Below are 19,904 nucleotides of genomic sequence, written 5' to 3' on the forward strand. Positions count from 1 at the left end.
CCCGGTTCCCACAGACGACTCTCAAGGGCTGGGACCCCAAAAGCACAGGGCTACATGCTGGGGTGCACCCCAGAAAAGCAGCGCTGACCACAGACAATGGAGCTGGGGGCACCGGCTGCTCCTCCCGGGTCTGAGATGAATCCGAGAGCAGCACCAGGGCAGGTGCAAGCCCAGGAGGTCCCTCCTTCCCCTGCCCTCCGCGCCCCAGCACGACTAAAGGGCTTGCTTGTTCAGAAGCTGGCAAGGCCAATTAATCTAATGAGGTTTTGCAGCCAGGGACTATCGTCAGCCAAGAACGGCACAGCGCTGCGGAGCGAGCGCACGGGCGGCTCCGAGAAGCCAAGGGAATTTGGCAGAGCAAAGCTCGTGGTAAAAACAGGGACGAGGAGCAGGGGGGATGGATCCTTTTGTTGCTCTGCATCGACCAGCAAGACAAATACACCCGGCACAAGCGGGTCCCGTACCGAACGCAGCCAAGGCACCTGGAAACAGGGCCAGCAGCCACGGCGGCTGCGGCTGGGGCCAGGCAGATTAACTGCAGAAGGGACCTTGAGCGGCTGAAATGGAGGCACAACGAGCAGCAGCAGCTCCTGCGAGATGGAGCCGGGGCTCATTTCGTATGGAGGAGCACGCACGGCCTGCCGGGCACATCCCACCACCGTCCGTAACCCGCTGCCCACCCCGGGTTCCGGGGAGATTGTGGCGGTGATGGCGTTTGTGAGACAGCTGGGGACGCGCTGGGTTTCTGCATCCCACACCTGGGACAGCACCCAGCCTGGGTGACCTCTGTGAGACACCAAACACAGCCAGGCCCCCCAAATTATAGAATCATAGGGTATTTTGGGTTGAAGGACCTTCCCAGCCCCCCAGTGCCCCCCCTGCCATGACAGGGACATCTTCACCAGCACAGGGTGCTCAGAGCCCCGTCCAGCCTGGCCTGGGATGTCTCCAGGGATGGTTCATCCACCACCTCTCTGGGAACCTGGGCCAGGCTCTCACCACCCTCAGGGCAACAATTCCTTCCTCATGTCCAGCCTGAATCTCCCTCCTTTAGTTTAAACCATCACCCCTTGTCCTGTCACAACAGGCCCTGCTCAAAAGTCTGTCCCCATATTTCTTATTGTCCCCTTTTAAGTCTGGAAAGGTCGCACTAAAGTCTCCATATGCCAAGGGCCTCCCCACACACACCCGGAGTAACACACGCAGGCACCACCCGGAGTAACACAGGCAGGCAGGGACCGGATCGAAAGGTTTTATGGAGTTTACAGTTTTTAAAAAAGGATCAAAAAAAAATTATTTTTTCTTTTTTTTCTTTACACGTACATTACAAAAAAATCGGCAATTGGGATCTTCATCCAGGGGTTACTGAGCTGATTATATATATATATATATATATATTTATATGTATATATATAAAAAAGCAGCAGGAAAGCCTGGCTTACACAGCGAGCGGTGGGGAAAGCACGGACAGACAGACAGACAGAGGTACGGACGCGGGCCGGGCTGCGCTCCCCGGGGCCGCACTTGGCACCCACCGCATCCCACACGCGGGGCGGCCACCGTGCTGGTTCAGCGGAGCGAAGGGAACCGAACCCATCTCCAGCATTTCCTGCTCGTGAGGTTGGTTCTTTGTCTTTTCTAAGCAGAGTTTCGCTGCCGAAACTCCTTTGGTCTGAAAGGCGTAACCCCCGCACCCTGAGAGCACCCCAAACACCGCCCGGCCGGGCCCTTGAGGGCACTTCCATCTCTCCTCCCACCGTCTCTTCTGCTCAGCCATGAACCCCTACGATACCAGTGGAATAATTACTCTTATAAATATATTTATACCATGTAGGAAAAATAAGGCACTTCAGGAGGGTTACAGCTCGTCTAATTCTATGACATTCTAATCAAGAAGAAAAATGGGTTAGTTTCTGAAATGAATCAAAATGAATGTTAATATGGTAAGAAAAACAATCGGATCCACTTCCCACTTTAAGGCTTTAACAAGGAAGAGAAAGAACCCCCCCCGAAATCCAACAGCAACAAAACCAGACCCGGGGCACCCGCGTCTTCCCCCCGGAGGCCCTCAAGGGCAGGGACTTTCCAAAGGCACATTAAATAAATTCATGGATTGATAAAAATAATAGAGTCTTTCCCTGAAACGCTACTTTGCAGTTTCTCAGCCGCCCGGGCAGCTCCAGGAGCCCCTTCCCTCGATCTGCTCTGGTGCTTCGGGTCTGATAAGGAGGAGGAAGCGGTGAAGGTCGGTGGAGGGGAACGGGGGACAGAACCGCGGGAGCCGCGGGCGAGGACACCGGGACAATGTTCAACGGGAGCGCGGGGTCGCCGAGGGGAAGCGGCCGTGACCTGCCCAAACCGCCCAGAGCGGGAGGGAGCGGAACGCGCCGAGAACGGCCCCGCGCCGGGAGGAACGGCGGCTCGGGCTCCGTGCGGACACGGGCCGGGCTGAAATGGGAGACGCGGGAGGATCCCGGCTGCCAGCTTTTTGGCTTCGTGAAATGCTTGAGGTTCGCCCGCCGGGCCAGCCTTACACGGAATAAAGAACAAGGGCAGGAAGGATGAGGAGGGAAGGACGAGGATGAAATGACGAGGATGGCGGAGGAGCCCGCGGGCCGTGGGGCAGCAGCTCTGTAGCTCCAGCCCAGCTGCTCTGTCTTGCAAAGGTTGTTTTTGGCACCTCTCCCTCTTCCCCTACTGGTTTAAGAAATATTAGGCTTACTTGGTGGCCCAGCGCTCTGCGATGGCGCAACGCTGCTCAAAGACAGCCGCTTTCCAGCAGCTGTTTCTAAGGGAGCTGTTTTTGCAATCAAAGTAGGTTTAAAATTAAAGAAACCAAATGAACAACCATCCCTACCTGTCCCAAACCCTTCTGTTTGGGATGCGGCAGCTGCGATTCTCACTCCGGGGTGGTTACAGCAGGGCTTGCACGGACAAAGCCGCGTCCCCGCGGCTGCCAGGAGCCCTGCGAGCAGCCAGGAGCCGAGTCCCGATCGCCCACGCCACCCTTGTGCAACAGGCGTGGGGCAACCCGGCCCCACGGCCCCAGGCAGGGCCCGGCCCCACAGCGCGGCCATCTGCGTGACAGGGAACGTGGCACTTCTCTGTATTTCACACGACAGGAATACTCGCTCCCCCTCCTCAACGGGGGCCACGTCTAGTTAAAGGCAATTTAAAATTAAGCCAGGTCTGGCATTTGTGAGCTCCTCGCTTCCCTGTGTGATAACGCTGTCAGCCCGGGTTAGCTGAAAGGTCCGTTTTCCCCGGGAACCTGTCTCCGAGAGAAGCCAGAGGAGGACGCTTACAGAAAGAGCAGGAAAAACAAGCAGCGGCGATTTTCCTCCAGCCCCCCTTGTCCAGCTTGCAGCAAAAATCAGCTTGCATTTCCAAGTCCCTCCGCTGGCTCAACCGGCACTCGAGGGGTTTGCTCCCTCTTCCAGAACCTGGAATTAGAGCTGCTCAGATGTTCAGGATGCCTCACCATCCACACCCTTTGCAACCTGCCCAGCAGCCCATCTGCAGACAAACCGTGATGGTGCAGTGATCCAGTCGATCCCTCGGGGTCGCGCTGGGATCCACACCCCAGGAAAGCTCATCCTCCAGGCCCTTATCTGCTCTGAGATTGAAAATGCACATGCACGCACACAAGAGATCGGTAAGAACTCAATGGCACAAATCGAAGCCATCAATCAAACGCCCAAAAAAAGGATTCTCAGCAACCTGGCGGCCTCGGGCTGGGCCCGGCGCTCCCGCTTATCGACAACAGCATTAAACGAGGCAAATCAGAGAAGAAAGAACAGGCACAGGCTGGCAAAATACTTTACAAGAGGAAAAGCAAAAAGGCTGGAGAGTTGGTCTTAATGGGACATGCAGCTGGACCTACGATCTCCAAAGGCTTTGGAATCGCCTTCTTGCATGACCCTGAGTCAGGTCCAGATTGAAATGCACATCTGTAGCATCGGGGGTATTTGTTTCTAGATGATATTCTATGTAAGGTAATAAAAAACAGCAATAAAACCTAGGTCAGCTAGTTCAAGTTCACCGTTTTCCCCCCTTGCCAGTACTGTAGTGAGCAGTCTGGGGATTCATCAGGTTAGTGAGGAGAAGAAACGCTTCCTTAAAATTAGCTAATGAATTATAACAACAAAATTATGGAAAACAATGGAGGTTAGGTCTGATGTAACCGATGGGCAACTCAGTTCACACGCGAGATCTTTTTAGGCACACAAACTCCCCTCCTTAGGCGGAAGGGAGGAGGAAGCAAAGGTAACACCAGCATTTGCTGTTACTCGAGTCTCTGTGTAAAAAATATGGTCACCGCGCTAGAAAAAGCACCTCTTCAAATCAACTGCAGCATCGCCCCGAACAGGCCACGGAAAACCACAGTGTTCAGAGGACCCTCCCCACACCGTCTCCCTGCTCTAGGCACTTATTTTTTAAACACATTCTCAGCACGAATCGGAGAAAGCAGCAGCCTGGCCCCGCTGGGTGCTGCCCAACCTGATGTGTCTCAGTGGGGCAGCGGTTCTGCTCTCACACAGGCGAGAAGCGGAGCGACCGCCCTGCCCCGGCTTTGCGTCCCTTTACGCGAGTGTCCTAGGGCACTCCAGGCAGGAGATGCGAGGAAGGTCAAGGCAGTTTTGAAATCAAACCCAAGAAAGGGTCCCTCCTCACACTGCACCCAACGCGCTCCGCAGCCCTAGAGCCAGGGAGCGCACCCCACGCAGGGCGGTCTGGGAATAATACTAAGGGGTCAGAGGGGAAGGAATTGTGCACTGTTGCCAAAACCTGATTATTTGACAGTGGGATGCAGCAGAGAACTGACATTTAAAGCCCATTTTCTTGCAGCACTACCAGTATTCACTGGAAAGGAAGAGTCATCAGATCAACTGTCTGCTGTTGCAATGAGAAAACTAGCTGAAAATGTCCTTCATCTGAAAGGCCACGCGGCTGCAACAGGATCATCCATCTCTACTTTAAAAAATCCCTCCGGATGGAGGGTTTACGTGTGCTCTGCCTGGTGGCACTGAGAATTGAGAGGTTTAGCTCTCTTTTTAAATAAGCAACCGTTACAGCCCCTCCAGCTAAATCCCAACACCGCATCCTCATCGTCCGCCAGACCTTTGGGAAAGGCAGAGCACGAAGTGCTGCCAAAGCCGGAGGGGCAGGGAGAGGGGAGATATGCTGCTGGTTGTCTGAAAACCCTTGGCACATCTTTGGTTACGGGCTGGAAAAGGGAATGGTGGAAGGTTTGGCCACCTGATTCTTTAAGATGTTAACCCAGGAGAGAAGGGGAGGAAGGGGACGGGACCATGGTTAATCCGACCATTCGTCCTCGTCGAACTCTGAAGAGTCGTCCTCAGAGTCGCTGTACTCCACAGCGATGCGGCGCGACAGGATTGTTGCCACATCATTGCCCACAACGTCCCGCTTCTCCTGTTCCCGCTGCTCCTCCACCTTGCGGAGCTGGAAGCCTGTTGGGAAAAAGGCAACGGAGGGGATGATGGAAAGGTTTTGGTTACACTGAACTCTCCAAAGCAGGCATCTCTTTGGCAGAGTCCTCTGCGTTGGACACGCTGGGGGATAACGCTGATGGGGAACAACAGCCAAGACAGGCCGGGTGGGCAGGTGGAATGGGGAAAGAGTGGTTTCCGCGCTCCTCCGAGGGTAACACCACCGCAAACGGGGACCGCAGCAATCCCAGCGCTGCCGGCCCCAAAGGCGCAGGTGGAGACATCAAACCTCGTGAGGTTGTCACCAGGGTGGGACCTCAAGGGACAGGTGTGGAGCAGCAAGGCAGCCGCACGCCGCTCACCAGACGCTCCCGAGCACCCACGCTTGGATACCGGGGGATTTTTCCAAAGGAGAAATTAGTATGGGAGCACAAGCTTACCCTGACGGATGGCTGACAGCAGGTCGCTCCTGGCATCGCTAACCGCCGGCAAAGAGGACTTGGGCTTGGAGGTGGAGGTGTCGGAGGGCGGAGGGGGCGGCGGGGGCCCGTCCAGGCCGCCAGCAGACAGCGGTGGGGGGCCGGGAGGAGGGGGTGGCGGCGGGGGGGGCGGCGCGGTGCCCCCGGCCGGCTGCGGCAGCGGAGGGGGCAGCACGCTGGCGTACTCCACTGCTGGAGGGGGCGGCGGCGGCGGGGGGGCAGCGAAGTCGGGGTGAGGAGGGAAAGAAGGGGGTGAGGGTGGTGGGGGGGTTCCCGGGGAGGGGAAGCCCATGGGGGGCGGGGGTGGCGGGGTGGTTCCCATCAGCGGTGGCGGGGGAGGCGGCGCTGGAGGGGGAGCAAAGCCCGGCCGGGCTGCCGAGGGAGAGCCGATCGGAGGTGCTGGCGGTGGGTGACTCGGGCTGACCAGGCTGGATCGCTTGGTCCCTCCAGAACCAGAACCTCTTTGGTTGTCTACAGGATAGCTGTTGGAGCAGAGAGAGAGAAATCAGGCTGTGGGCTGGGAGGCCACATTAGACTGGACAATCTCAATGCTAACACAGATCATGTGTGTTTGTTGCAGTCCAGACAAAAAACATCGAAGTTTCGGCTTCAACTGGTGTTTCCGTGAGACCTCGCTCCTCGGTTTTTGTTCCCTTGCAGTGTTTCTTTTGGCCTACACCACCAGGACAAAGGAAAGCTTGTGCGGACTGGCAGAAATGCTATCGTAGGTCCCATCTCCCAGGCTGACAAGAACAGGAGCCATGTCACCTCCCCAGCAGTGGCCGGGCGGCACATCTGAGCCCAGAGCAGCCTCCTGGCTCAAGAGCTCCTGCAGCAACGGAGCCACTGAGCTCCAGCCTGTGTCGCGCCAAGCCAGGGATGTCTATCGTGATAAATCGCACCCACACGGGCGGGTGTCCCAGGAACGCATATGTTCTGAACACCTGCTAGGAGCAGATCTCTTCCTGGATTCCACGGCTTGGAGCTGAGCGCAGCAGCCACAGCTCATAGCTCACCATGGGGAGTGAAGACGAAGACATGGAAACCCAACGTGCTTTTAAGGAAAACACCGATTCTTGAGTGACTAAGTCTCCCATTTATGGAAGCTGTGTTGCACCAAAGAACACTACTGCCCATAAGATACTGTAATATCCTACGTACGGGTAAAGGAAGCCCTAAATTGACATCTCCTTCCATGGTAAAACAGAGAAATAAGGTACATTGTGCCACAAAGACGTCACGGTTTTTAACAGTGCGCAGTGCTGATCCAAGACAGAGCACTGGAGATCAAACCCGGCTCCCAGGGCTCCTTAAAAACAACCACCAAAACAAAACCAGCGAAGGGAGAGCTCTGGCTAGGCAGAGATCTAAGCAACCGCATACGGCGGCGTAAGCTTCATCTGAGAGCTCGTTTCTGCTCTGCCCTAGAGGAACGTGTTGCGGAGTGGAGTGCTTGGTCTCTCTGACACATCAGAGGAGCCTTTTCTGCAGCATTGCTGCCTTTGGAGAAGATGGAGACAAGCTAACGCAGTCATGTCTATCAGGCATACTTCCTCCTGTTACTCTTGACTCTATTTTACTGCCTTTAAAGAAAAGCTACTCTTGTTTCACCCTTTGTGTCCTGAGCCACTGCTGGACAGTAATTCTCATCTCGAGAGGTGACCAGAAGTCACCATTTCATGCGATACAAAGCAGCTGCCCCGAACTCGCACTGAAGTCTCTGGGAAGAAGTCAGCTGGTGTGCTCGAGTTGTTCACATTTAACGACATCCGCATCTTCAGCGCCCAGGTCGTGTGTGTGTCAAAGATCGCAGGGAAACGGTAACACAAACCAGAGGCAAAAGAAGCCATTCTTTGACAGCTCTATCAGGATGCTGAGCCTCCACGCTCCGCAACAACGGCCTTGGACAGCTCGCGCAATGGATCCAGACCATTAGCTGGGACCCCGCTCTTCTAGAAAGTGAAATAAGGTTGCTCCAGTTCTTTCCAAGCCTGTTTTCTACTTGTCTATGGGAACAACGACGATGGCAGCTGGGATTTATGGGGATTTCTGTGCTGCCTGTGCCTCTGTCCCTGCCTGCAGTTGCTCTTCCCCTCCAGACAGGAGCATTCTGGTTCCCATACAACACCCGTTAGGAAGTTCTGCTGAACTATCTCAGCCTGTCTCATGTCATCCTTTTACACCACCTCCCACTCCTCGGTGACAGAAGGGATCCCGTAGGCTTACCTAAATTCCAGCGGGGGCGGCGGCAGGCTGTCATCTGGGAACGAAGGAGGTGGTGGCACAATGGAGTCAGTCTGCGGCGGTGGCGGGTAGCAGTTCATGTCCATGCTTTCGTTGGAACCGATGCTGCCGTTCTGATACACCATGTTCGAGGGGTACCTGCGGGAAAGCAAGCCCAGAAATCAGTGTAAAGAGTTCAAGGTGATGCCTAAAGCTCTTTTTTTCTCCCTCAGTCACAAGAGCTTTGCCTCCTACAACAAACACCGGGGCGGCAGCTCGACCACCAAACGGCGGCGATGCCAACCCAGCGGATGGATCAACCTGCACGATGTAGAAACGAGGTTTTCCAGCAGGAATGGCTTTTCTCAGCACAGTGGGACCTGATCAACCACCACAACAGGTCACGCAAAACAAAACCTTAAAGCGCCATTTTAGAAGAAGTCTCTTTCTCCAAGCATCCTGTATGAAGAATCACGTCCAGCTGCGTTCGTTTGCTCTGCATAATTCTTTGGCTGGAATTTGCCCGGATGCTCCCATGTTTGTTTACTGCTACCACACATCAGAACAGCATGAGTATATACTTTAGTGAACACCAAAATAAAAAATGTTTAACATTTGGCTATAGAAAAAACACCTATAAGATGTTTTGACCAGTTTGGACTTGCAGGACTCCCGGTTACATTGGGTATCATCAATGGCAACAAAAAAGGTGCTCAAAGATGCCAAAAAAAATAAGCTCAAGAAGAGAACATCAAAAAGAAGCCAAGAAACAGCAATGCCATTAAAAACAAGTATCCATAAGTGAAATAGTGCTGAAGGAAGAGACCACTCTCACACTCGGCTTTCAAAGAGCTCATTTCACTGTGGGGGGGCTCAGGACCTCAAGCAAATTCAAATGCACGAACACGCTTGCAGGAGAAAAGAGAGGAGCAAGAAAATGGTGCTGTTGTGCTGCTCGACTCCTCTGCTAGAAACCAAACCTGTTCTCCTATTAAACTAAAAGCAAGTTTTATTTTTAGCTGGAGAGTGTGATTTAAAGAGAGATTTTTTCTTATATGAAAGGAAGCTGCAAGGAGCGAGCAAGCGAGAAGTGCATTGTGGGGGAATTCAGTCTGCTTCCAGCCTCGCTGGTGTCAAAAGTTAAATGAATTCCCAAGCCAGAAGCGCTAAAGAGAGATCTGTAGCTTGAAACCCTCAGATGGGGACGGCCCCCGCTTCAACTTCGGGGTGTGAAGAGCGAAATGTAACAAAGCAATGGCACAATAGCGGCTCCCCGGCGCACAGCCCAGGTGTGACGGGACGGCAGCGCCGCGGCGCCGGAGCCAAAGCTCTCGACACTCCTGCGCCCACGCGACAGGCAGCGAGAGCAGACTCGCCACCGAAGCTGCTCCTGCCGCCTCGTCCAAAGCCGTGCAGCTCCCTGATTTATTTAGCAAATCTTAAATCAGCCGATGGATTTACTGGGAGAAGCTGATTAGCGGCAGCATCGATCCGCGCCGCGCGGGGATCTGGAGAAGCTGCAGCGCGGGGTGAACTGCATGACAATCACCAACGGGGACTGAGCGCAGCCCCGCGCTTGCTTACCCAGCAGGACCGTGTTTGTCCTTCGACTCGACGAATTCCTGTCCCATTTTCAGCTTCTCCCACTCTTCTTTCCGGGTTTTGATTTTCCGCGGGTTCACATTTCCTCGGTTCGGATTCTCCTTTTTCTCTTTCTAAGGGAGGAGGAATCAAACACAAACCTTATTTTGCTTTAAACTCACTGGGAACAGGGAGGGATAGGACAGGTCTGTAGCAATTTCACAAATACACATTTTCAAATATACATTTTCCCGATCGCTGCAAGCTCCAAGGATCTGACACACAGAGAAGCTGGAGCACACACAGCACAAGATGAGGGCTCCCCAGCGCTGCCCGGCGCGATGCTGTCACCTCCACAAGGGCAGAACAAAAGCTCCGTTTCCTGCATCATATCCGGTTTTGGCCCAATTTTGCCCAATCTCACCATCACCTTGCTGGTGTTAAGTGCTTCAGGGTGCAATACACTTGCCCACAAGGAACTCGGCTTTAGCTGGCCTCACTCTCTGTATTCTAACACGCTCTACATCGCTCCTTTGTTATTTTGATTGAAAAAAGCCCATGATTGTTTTGATATTGTTTGATAAAACAACTACGCTCCAACTGAATCTTGTATGGTTTAAGTTTCAGTGTTGATGAACATGGGTCCAAATCCCCAGGCAGCCAGGAACTCTACCTGTACCTTCAGCTTAGTTTTGTTAAGCCTCCCACTCACCCCTAATTTAACATTAGGGCCTGGTTTTGCGCTCCTGAAGGGCCATTTTCTCCTTTCTCTCTCTCTCCACAGAATTACGAGGGCGCTCAGCACACCGCGGTGCCGGCGGTGGGGTCTGCGCTGCTCCAGCACCAAACAGACCCCTCTGCCACATCGCAAGCACGGAAAAGGCTCCAACGCAACCTTCTCCCCCGCTGACTGTGTTCGAGGACTACAAATGAAGCCATTATAACCACACAAAGACGGTGGCATTTGGAGAAACAGATTAAGGGTATCTTTGTTTTCTTTTTTTAATTAACAAGGATGAGAGTAAACCAGATAAAAACTTCACTGGATTGATCCCTAAAGAGCAAACCTGAATTCTGGATAGCAACTTCGGAGTCTAAGGTTTATTAACGCTTCCCACCCCCCGTTCTTCCCCGATGTGCCTCTGCTGGCAGAGATCTCCCGTTTCCTCACCCTGTGTTTCCGCTTCTCTTTCATAATATCCTTGGTGTCCTGAAGCATCTTCTCTTTCCAAAGGTCAAAGAAATACGAAGGATCTGTGTAGAATTTAAGCGCCTCTTTGCCATCATCCCTAGAACAGGGCGGGAGGAAAAAAGCACACAAACAAGGATCAAGCCACGCGTTTGTCAGAAGCCCAGAGAAAACACAGGGCACAAGCCCAGACGACAGTTTAAAGGTCTGCAGTGAAGTCAAACGCTGCTTTTGCCTCTGTCTCCCATCTCAGAATGGGCACAGCACCCACTTGTCCTGGCTGTCCCACTCGCCATCGCTTTTTCCCCCACACAAACCCTCCACTGCTCAGCACCCGAAGAGCTCGACTGCTCTGACAATCCCCACGAGAGCAGCAGGTCTCTCGCTTCAACTCCCACTTGTTTGTGTTGTATTTCTGGTGTGGAAAAAAACCCTTCCCCAGCTCAGGAACCCTAAATCAGACCAGCAACGTCCTTGAAACTCATGAGCGAGCACACACACACACACACACTCTCCTCCTACTCTGCAGTGCAGCCGCGTCTGGCAGAAGACAGCTGCCTCCAGCTATCTGTAATTACTTTTTACCTGTTCAAAAGATATTTATGGATGTGGGCTAAGTCTCTGTATTCTGACCCCCTTTACTTCTACTACCTACAAGATGAAATCAGAGCGGGACTGCTCGGGAGAACTGGTTATGCAGCCCGTCTGGGTCACATCGGATGGCTCAGACCAGGCACAGAAGGCCACAGAACAGCATCTCCGGCTCTCCAGGACGCTGCTGCACCCACCTGGGCGAGAGCCATTTACAGATGTATGCTCTGCAGTGTGCACTGCGGCTTGCTGGAAAAGGGCCACGGGACTACGGAGCAGCACAAGAAAAATGCCTCATCTGCACAACACCTAGCATGTTTATGCAGAGCCAGCCAAGCCTTGCCCCAAGGCACTCACAAAAGCGACAGCAGGTAACCAAATATATAATTTTCTAGCTGTGCTCATTTGTACAGCCCCAAAAGCAAAGTTTCATATAATCCAGAGGATGGAGATTTCCTGGTGGATCTCAGTTTAGCAACTTGATTTCTCTGGGAGGAAGAGGTACAAGGGAACAAGGGGCCAAGAAGGTGTTGCAGCCGTACCTGTAAGGTGAGAGAATGTTGAGAGGTGGAGGAGTATTGCAGGTCCTGTAGGTTTCAAGGACAGGCACGGGGAGAGAATCTCTGTCGAAGAGCTTCTGGTCCTGAGTAGTGGAGCTTTTGAAGGCCTTCCTGGTGTTAATGCCTTGCAGGGAGACTGTAAGTAAGAGGAGAGCAAGTGAAGAACAACTTGACCCAGGCCCATGACACTGAAGATCAAGTAGCAAACATCTGATTCCAGTTGGAGTTCTTGGCATGCTCAGCATTTCTTAAGGTCAGGTTCCTTTTCCCACAGATCTCCTGGGAAAGCCGGCAAACCTCAGATCACGCCAAGCCGAGATCTGGTGCTGTATAGACACAGCTCTCCCGAGAGCTGCCCATGTGGTTTTGAAGCCCTGCGACCAAGACTCAAGAAGCGCACCGCTGTCAAACGGCCGGAAAGCGAGTTTCCACATGGAGCCTTGCTAACGAGCAAATCCAGACTCCACCAGAAAGGCCAACCATGCCAACAGCGCCGTGTTTGTTCGGGAGGGGAGGAAACGGTCCCTCTTAGCCCAAGAGAAGACATTCCAACACGCAACGCAGCGTCACGCTCGTTATGGCCGAGACCCAACTGCGCTGACTCAATGAGAACCTTTACCAGGCTCGGTCCGCACGGCCTGCGCTCCGCTCCATTACCTTCCTCCTCTTTGGGATCCAGCTGAGTGACTTTGACTTGCAAGCGGTCAACTCTCTCGACCAGAACGCTCATTCGAGAGGCAAAGGTGTTGGCTTGAGTGAACAACTCTCCAAATATGTCTTCTGCAAATTTACCTGCAATATTAAAGCGTCCACGTTAGACCATAATCACCTTCCCAGCTTGTTTTGCTGAAGAAAGAACAAGCGAGGCAACCGCACTTCTTTTCAAGTTTTGAGGGGTGAGTTTAACATCCAGGAAGAAAACGCTCTGTTCCACCAAAAACTGACATTTCCAATCTTCAAGCAATAAAGAAACAATCGAGACATGCTTTCAAGTCATTATTAAAGTAACGAAACAAAAAGGGCTGACAACACTATACTGGTTTGAATCTGGATGGGTTTGTAGGTTCTTTGAGATTCTCTGCTGTTGTGTTTATTAGACATGCAAATCCAGTTTACAGTCACATTTTTATGGCTCTGGAGAAGGGGAAGGGCTCGCAGTGTGCGGCAGGCCTGCCTCGGGGGAACCCGCACAGACTGACACGCTCCAAGCACCCTGAACGAGGGAGCAGACACGGCCCTTGAGCCTAACGCCGGAGCTTGAGGATCCACAGACGAAAGCACTGACCTTTTTGTTCCTTCAGGTGGCAGTGTCTGAAAAATTGATGCGTTCACGTTTTTATTCTAAATCAAAAGCAAAGGGGAACTTTCTCAAACGGGGATATTCTCTCTGTAACAGCCTGGATTGCCCAGCGGGCTGCTATGACAAACACCATCCGTCGTTTGGACGGCCAGAGCGCCTGGGGGTTTGGATCAGGAGCTCGCTGCACCACGAGCGGAACAGAAAGACGTTTCCTGTCCTTAGGAGTTTAAGATCTGCGTACGAGAGGTGACCACAGGCAGACAGAGATGGGAGAACAGGGAGAAAACCAAGAACTTGCAGTGAGTACTGGCTTTTTGTTCTTTTCTCAGGCCTAATGAAGGGAACCCGAAGCACATTGAGGACACTGTGAGGCCCACGGAGCTCCCGCCATGGGAACATCTCCGGCCACGGCTGTTGAGTACAAGGCTGCTCCCAACAAGCAGCCTGGATTTGAAGCGCATCATCGCACGGGCAACGGTTTGTTCTGGAATCTGTTACTCCTGAAGATCCTTCCCCGACATTCAGGAACGATCATCAACTTCAACAGCGATTTTGGAAAATCCAGTCATCTGCAATGAGCCACGTGAGGAAGAGAAGCGCTCGCAGCGCAAGGCAACGCGAGGGCATCTCCCACAGCCCAGCTGCACAAATACCCGCAGCGATCCAACCCGACATATCAGCTCCTCGCCGGTGCTCGAGCGCCGTTCTCCTTACGCTGCCAAGCACGGGGAAGCAGCCGGGTTAAAAATCAACCTCCTCCACCCCTTTGCGGCAACGCCAGCTCCAAGCGGTGGAGAAAAGCAAACGGCGGCCGTTGCCCCCAGCTGACCCCCTCCCGCCCTCCCCGGCACCGCGGTCCCCGCGCACGCTCCATTAACAACCCTGAACAGCTCTCCTCAAGCTGGATTTTAGTTCTGGAGACCTGTGGGCCGGGCGGCTCTTGCTCCAGCCGGGTTTCACGGGGTGCTCTGTGTTCACAACACCAGCTCTCCCCCTTCACCAACGAGGGGGAACATTTCTCTATGGGATCGTTTGGTGCTGCCCAGCAACAGCTCAAAAAAGAAGTTGCCATTTGCCTTCTACTTAAAATAAAAACCCTGAAAATAATTTCTGAATTTCACAAGGAACCGAAAGAGGGAAAAAATGAAGTATTTGGTTTGCAATGCCGAGTAGTGTTTCAAGCATATAATAATATCTAAACAGCACTGTATATAGCGGCCTTGACCCTGGGGAGAAGAAGGATGGTCGGTGTTCCCTTGCCTGTGTAGACGCACCCGTACGGAGTTATCAGGAACCATCTCACCTACCGGCCACTTTTAGATGGGGTAAGGCAGAGATTAATTTTTTGGTTTAGTTACTTCGACTGCAAAAGCGCAGCTTACAATCGGAATTATCTTTGCCATGTGCTGGCAGGAAGACAGACGGCATGATTTAATAGGTCTTTCCATCTTTAGCTTGTGGATTCTATAAAATCACACAGTCGACTTATACAAAGTGCTACCAGCTGTGATAGTAACGAAGGGTAAACTCACTGGAATATGAAAGTTTGACAAGATTTATGTTTGCATCTTTGTAAAGAGACTGTGGTGCACTAGGCATGGCTGATTATTCACTTGACAGGGCTGTCACAGCCTACTGAACCTGCTTTACGTTCCCGTAATATTCAACGTACGAAGAAGGAGCGGATTTATCTTTCAGAAGTAAGGAACGGGGGGCGGGGGGGCAGGAGTTTGGTCATTTGGGCGCGAGCGTTCTGTAGCGGTTAGTGTAAATATTGCCTCATCCCAAACACCGCTGGCCCTCGGGAGGCGGGCAAGCTGCTCGGCGTTTCCTCCACCTGCCCCGCTCCCCTGTCGCAGACACACGCCAGTGTCACCAAGAGCCGCCTCTCCCGAGCACTCCCTCCAGGTACCTGCTCCTTCCCGCACGGCCCAGCGAGGCTCCCAGGGCACCTTCCCCGACAGGAACCGGGCTGCGGTTCGGCTGCCAGCACCTCGCCCTCTCCGACGAGGCAGGAGCAGAGAAGCCTTGAGTATGTTGAGCCGTGCAAAGAAGGTGTAAACCCGCAGGATCTCGGCGCGGCGCTGTCACGCTAACCCGCCGCACGCCTTTGGACTGGGATTAGCTTCCTCTGCAGCTGAGATTTGCACAGCTTTGCTGCCTTCTTCCTCATCATTTCACATGCTCGAGATGGATTTTACTCACACTCCACAACCACCTTGGCTACAAGACCTAACAAATGAACAAGGGCCAGTTGAACGCGAGCAGAGAGACTGGTCTTGCCTGCGCAGCGACATTTCTACAACCCAACAGAATGTGATGCCGACTGGCAGCAAACACAGGCCCAGATTTTAGCGACAGCCACGGTTTTCACTGCTGGAAAGAGACCGCGTCCAAACTTTCCCTGCCACATTCACGCTACGGCAGCAGACACGGGGCTGGCTTTGCAGAGCTAGCAGAAGCGCTTGCAGACATCACGGAGAAGCTAAACAATATATTAATTTGATTATCAAAGTCTCGCTTCAAGGGCAAAGGTAGCTAATCAGAATCCAGAGCATTTCAACGCAGTGAGGAGCCATCCCGGAGAGACCACAATTAACTCTTTGTCTCTCCCGTGGCACGCAGGGCCACGTTTTCCCCGCAGCCTTTCTAGGGCTACGGGTCAGCTCTACGCAGAGCTGAGCTCAGCATCACCGCAGCTCACACTGCTTTCCAACCAGCGGCCCCAAACCCTCAATACTCCAGGGGCAACGCTCAGCTCAGACTTGGGGTGTCGCAACGCAACAAACAGCAGGGGCAAAGGCGGCTTCCGCGTGCGCGCTTTAATTACCTTTCATTAAAAATAAGGCTACTGACACAGTGTAGATTCAATGGAGTCGAGCTCCATTTAGTAGCGCGTGCAATGACGGGCACGTTCTCCAACACAAGATCCTGGCTCCCATTTTACAAGCCGGAGTTGTGCTCCATCCTCCCATCTGCAGTTTCGCCGCAGCCTCTCGCACACACACATACACCCCTCTCCTCCCCGTTTTCTCTTCGATGGGAAGGCAGTGGGACCAGGGATATGAAATTAGCATCAGATTTCTTTAGGAAAACATTTTAGCATTACCCAGGGAAGGCAGATGGGGGAGAAATAGGAACACGAGAGTAGAAAGGGAGCTAAATAAAGAGCAGGAGCGACTCCTGAGGGCAACGCGCAGGCTCGCCATGGTACTCACTCAGGCTGCCCAGCTGTCGAATGACATTTGCCAGGGTGATGTTGGTCATGCATTCCAGCTCGCTCCGAACGCTAGGCAACGTCTGACGGCACAGGTGCCTTGGCTCAATGTTCCTCGTTACTAACGGCATGGTGGACCTGCTTCAGGCACTGTTCTGAAAGATGAAAAACAACCCAAAAAAGAAACAGGAAAGGATTACTCAACCGCAAATTCCAGGCACACCAGAGCCGCGGTGTTCGTTTTTCCTGCTCTCAAATGGCTTTATTTATAAGGTTTCTTTCCCCCCCTCCCCACCCTTATAAAACCGGTTCATCAAAAATAAAGATCCCGCTGTTCTGTGACTTGCGGTGACAGCAAAGCCCCTCTGGCTCAGGTACGGAGGCAGAGATGGAAAACCCCACGGCTTCGCCCCCACGCAAGGTGCTGCTGGCACCGCCGCAGCCGTTGTTCCCTTCCTACCCACCCAGCGCCCCCGGGCGCTCTCCTTCCTCCCGCACGGCGACTCTCACAACCTCTTCTGCAGAACCATTTTAAAACTTGCAATCTATAGGTTTGCTTAAACCGAAAGGAGGAAGAATGGAGAGGTTAAAAGAAAAAAGAGGCCTTTTGCAGCGAACTGAAGCATGCGCGGTGAGCTCCTCCTGGAGCAGCACAGACAGGGCTCTCCTCAAACAACAGGAAGCGTTTGCAGCTGACCAGGAAACTTTCTGGTGAGTGTTCCCTGTCCTGCAGGCTGCACCCCCTTCCCCCGGGAAATCCCAGGCCCCGGTTTACACTGCACCATTGTTCTCCTGCTCCAGAAGCCAAACGGCGATGGAGCTTTAGTCAGGATGCAGGAGTAGAGTGTGCTCAGAAAGGAGAGATTGATTGTCCACCGGTCGGGACAAACTTCCAGCTCTTTCTTTACAAAAATAAAACAAAGAAGAAAGCGTAAGTGTCCGGAAGTTATGCTTTGGACAGAAACCACTTTCATGTGCAGGTCAGTGCCTTGAACTAACAAAAATCTGCTTTGCTAACAGGCCGAAACGTTGAAGCAACAAAGCGTTCCCTCTCAGCTCATCCGCCTCCAAGAGAGAGGAAACCTGGGCCAGCAGAGCTCGGAACACGGAGCACGGTACACGCCTGAAATCTTTCAGCCTAAGTGAAAGCAAATACATCCCGAGTTCTTGATTAATTTAGAAGGGGAAAGAATCACTTTTCTAGGTCAGCTGAGGAACAACCCAAGAGGAGGCAGCTCCCATGTGATGGGGCTGGGTGTAAAAATAAAGCAGGAAGCGAACAGCTTGGGGAACATGGCTTCCTGTCACCACCGGCAAAACCCCAGAACCAGAGAAAATCAGCTGTTTGCTCTTGACTTTGAGCCACCCTTTGATAGTCTCTGTGGCAGCTGGCAGCTTATCTTTGAGGTCCAGGAGTCCTTCCTGGATGCTTTTCTATCAGGGTGTTAAGAGGAAGAAGTGGGCATTATCCCTCCCTAATTACCTCACCAGCCAGGTTTTTTGAATTGCTAAATGTGACCCATTAAGGCAGAGGAGCTGAAGAGCCGCGGCGTGCCAGGCGCTCGGATATCTCCAGGACAAGCCGATAGCGGGTGCCATTTTGCAGCGCCTCTACGTGAGCGATTTCATGTGCGAGGGAAGAGCCCCCAAAACCACAGACCTTCCAGAAAACGGCAGCGAGTTCTGCATCCAAATAAACAACAGCAGAGATCCTCCGAGGACCGAAAGCCGTGTTGTTCAAGCACTGCAGCAGTCGGGGATATTTAAAGAACAGGGTGAACTAAGGAAGGACTCTGACCTTCGCTTCCAAACACCCTGTGTTTTATCGATTACAGCCCAAGCCCTACAATCTTTTGTCGGCTTTAGCGCTTTATGCCAGACAAACTTTGCCCGGCTCCCCCCAGACTGCAGTTCGAGCCGCTCTCAGTAACAAGGCGGCGTTTGCAGGCTGCCCGCATCCAGCTCTTTTCCCCCGTGTTTCGGCCAAGGGAACACGGGATGTGCAGAGCCCGAGCACACAGCCCGGTCACCAAAACCCCGTTGGGAAGCGGCCAGGACAGCGGACGGACAGAGGGAACACAGCAAGAGGAAAAATGTACCTAAGGGTGCAGATGTGTTAAAACAAAAATACAGACAAAAACAACCCAAAAGATTATAGGTATGGCAGGTTAGATAAACACAGGTAGCGCTCATTTCTGCAAGTATGGGGGAGAAAATGGAGCGGTGTCCCAAATACCTATAAATAAAGAATATGTTGTCGCTATACAGATCACCCAAAAGCATTTGCCTTCCAAAAGCAAGGAGTAGTGGCGAAAATTCTTTTTAAGGAAAATAACAATGGTAATCCCAGGTTCATGATGAATTTGCACCGGTGCAAGATGGCAGAGATAAGGGCTCAGAAAAGCCCTCCCTTTGCAGCCTGGCTGATCCTGGCAGCCACCTCCCATCTCCCAGCACAGCCGAATCCAGAGTTTCGCCCTCCTGATGGCTACGACAGCCTTCCTCCTCCTTCTCTTCCTCCTCCTTCTCTTCCTCCTCCTCCTCCTCCTCTTCTTTCTCTTCCTCCTCCTCCTCCTCGCTGCTTCCCAAGGCGACGGTTCCGCTGTTGCTCCCAACACCAACAGGATCCAGCAAGCGGGACTCAAGCTAAAAGAGATTAAACCCAGGGAGCGCCGGAGAGGAGCGGGAGGACAGGATGGGCTGTGCACAACCAACCCAATAACCTCTGGGATAAGAGGCATTTTAAAAGCAAAAATTTCCTCTCCTCGGAGCGGAAGGACAAGGATTCAGATGTTTTTGTAGGGTGGAGGGGGGTCGATAGGAAATCTGGGACCTACAAGCAGAGTCTGGTGCCAGCGTTAGCAAAAAGGCCAGGCCGTGTCCCCGCAAGAAGGAACTTTGCTGGTAAATCTCATTTTTCCCCGTCAGTTTTTGGGAGGTAGGTCTGGAGATAAGAGCTAATGGGCTCCTGTAAAACCTTCATGCCTCACGAGTAGGTGGGACCAAGATTAATAGCGTGGATTGGAAAATTAGTGGCGTATTTTGAAAGGAGGGGCAGAAAATCATGCGCGGAGAAGGGACGAGAGCGGAGGGAGGAGGAGGAAGCAAAACGCTGGAGACAGCACAGGGCAGGGCCAGACATGGTAAGTGAAACAAGGAAGGGACAGCCCTAAAATACCTTTCCGGGAGGTTTTCCTCCTTAGGAGAGTCACTGGGGAGGCGGGTGACACACACTACCAGCCAGGGCCATCCAGAACCACTTTAGTTTCAGTGGTCGGGGCACCACAGCACAGCAGTTTGCCACCCCAACC

At 52.9% G+C, this 19,904-nt stretch overlaps 1 protein-coding gene across 2 annotated transcripts in view; it reads right to left on the minus strand.

The window, feature by feature from the left end:
- Positions 1-1,238: 1,238 nt before the first annotated feature.
- WASF2 (WASP family member 2) overlaps positions 1,239-19,904 on the minus strand; it is a 32,303-nt gene continuing 13,637 nt past the window's right edge. Inside the window, exons 1-9 of one of the 2 annotated variants that reach the window (XM_071798930.1) lie at positions 17,058-17,082; positions 16,595-16,748; positions 12,734-12,868; positions 12,059-12,212; positions 10,908-11,025; positions 9,740-9,870; positions 8,159-8,314; positions 5,894-6,414; positions 1,239-5,474 (exon numbers count right to left, since the gene is read on the minus strand). In XM_071798930.1, the coding sequence (XP_071655031.1) occupies positions 5,317-5,474; positions 5,894-6,414; positions 8,159-8,314; positions 9,740-9,870; positions 10,908-11,025; positions 12,059-12,212; positions 12,734-12,868; positions 16,595-16,724 (1,503 nt within the window). In that variant the 5' untranslated portion in view covers positions 16,725-16,748; positions 17,058-17,082 and the 3' untranslated portion in view covers positions 1,239-5,316. Of the gene's footprint in view, positions 5,475-5,893; positions 6,415-8,158; positions 8,315-9,739; positions 9,871-10,907; positions 11,026-12,058; positions 12,213-12,733; positions 12,869-16,594; positions 16,749-17,057; positions 17,083-19,904 lie in introns of those variants that run through there. The other variant, XM_065857082.2, reaches the window with a different exon arrangement.

The sequence above is a fragment of the Patagioenas fasciata genome, chromosome 25 (genome assembly GCF_037038585.1).
Source record: "Patagioenas fasciata isolate bPatFas1 chromosome 25, bPatFas1.hap1, whole genome shotgun sequence".
NCBI classification, from domain to species: domain Eukaryota; kingdom Metazoa; phylum Chordata; class Aves; order Columbiformes; family Columbidae; genus Patagioenas; species Patagioenas fasciata.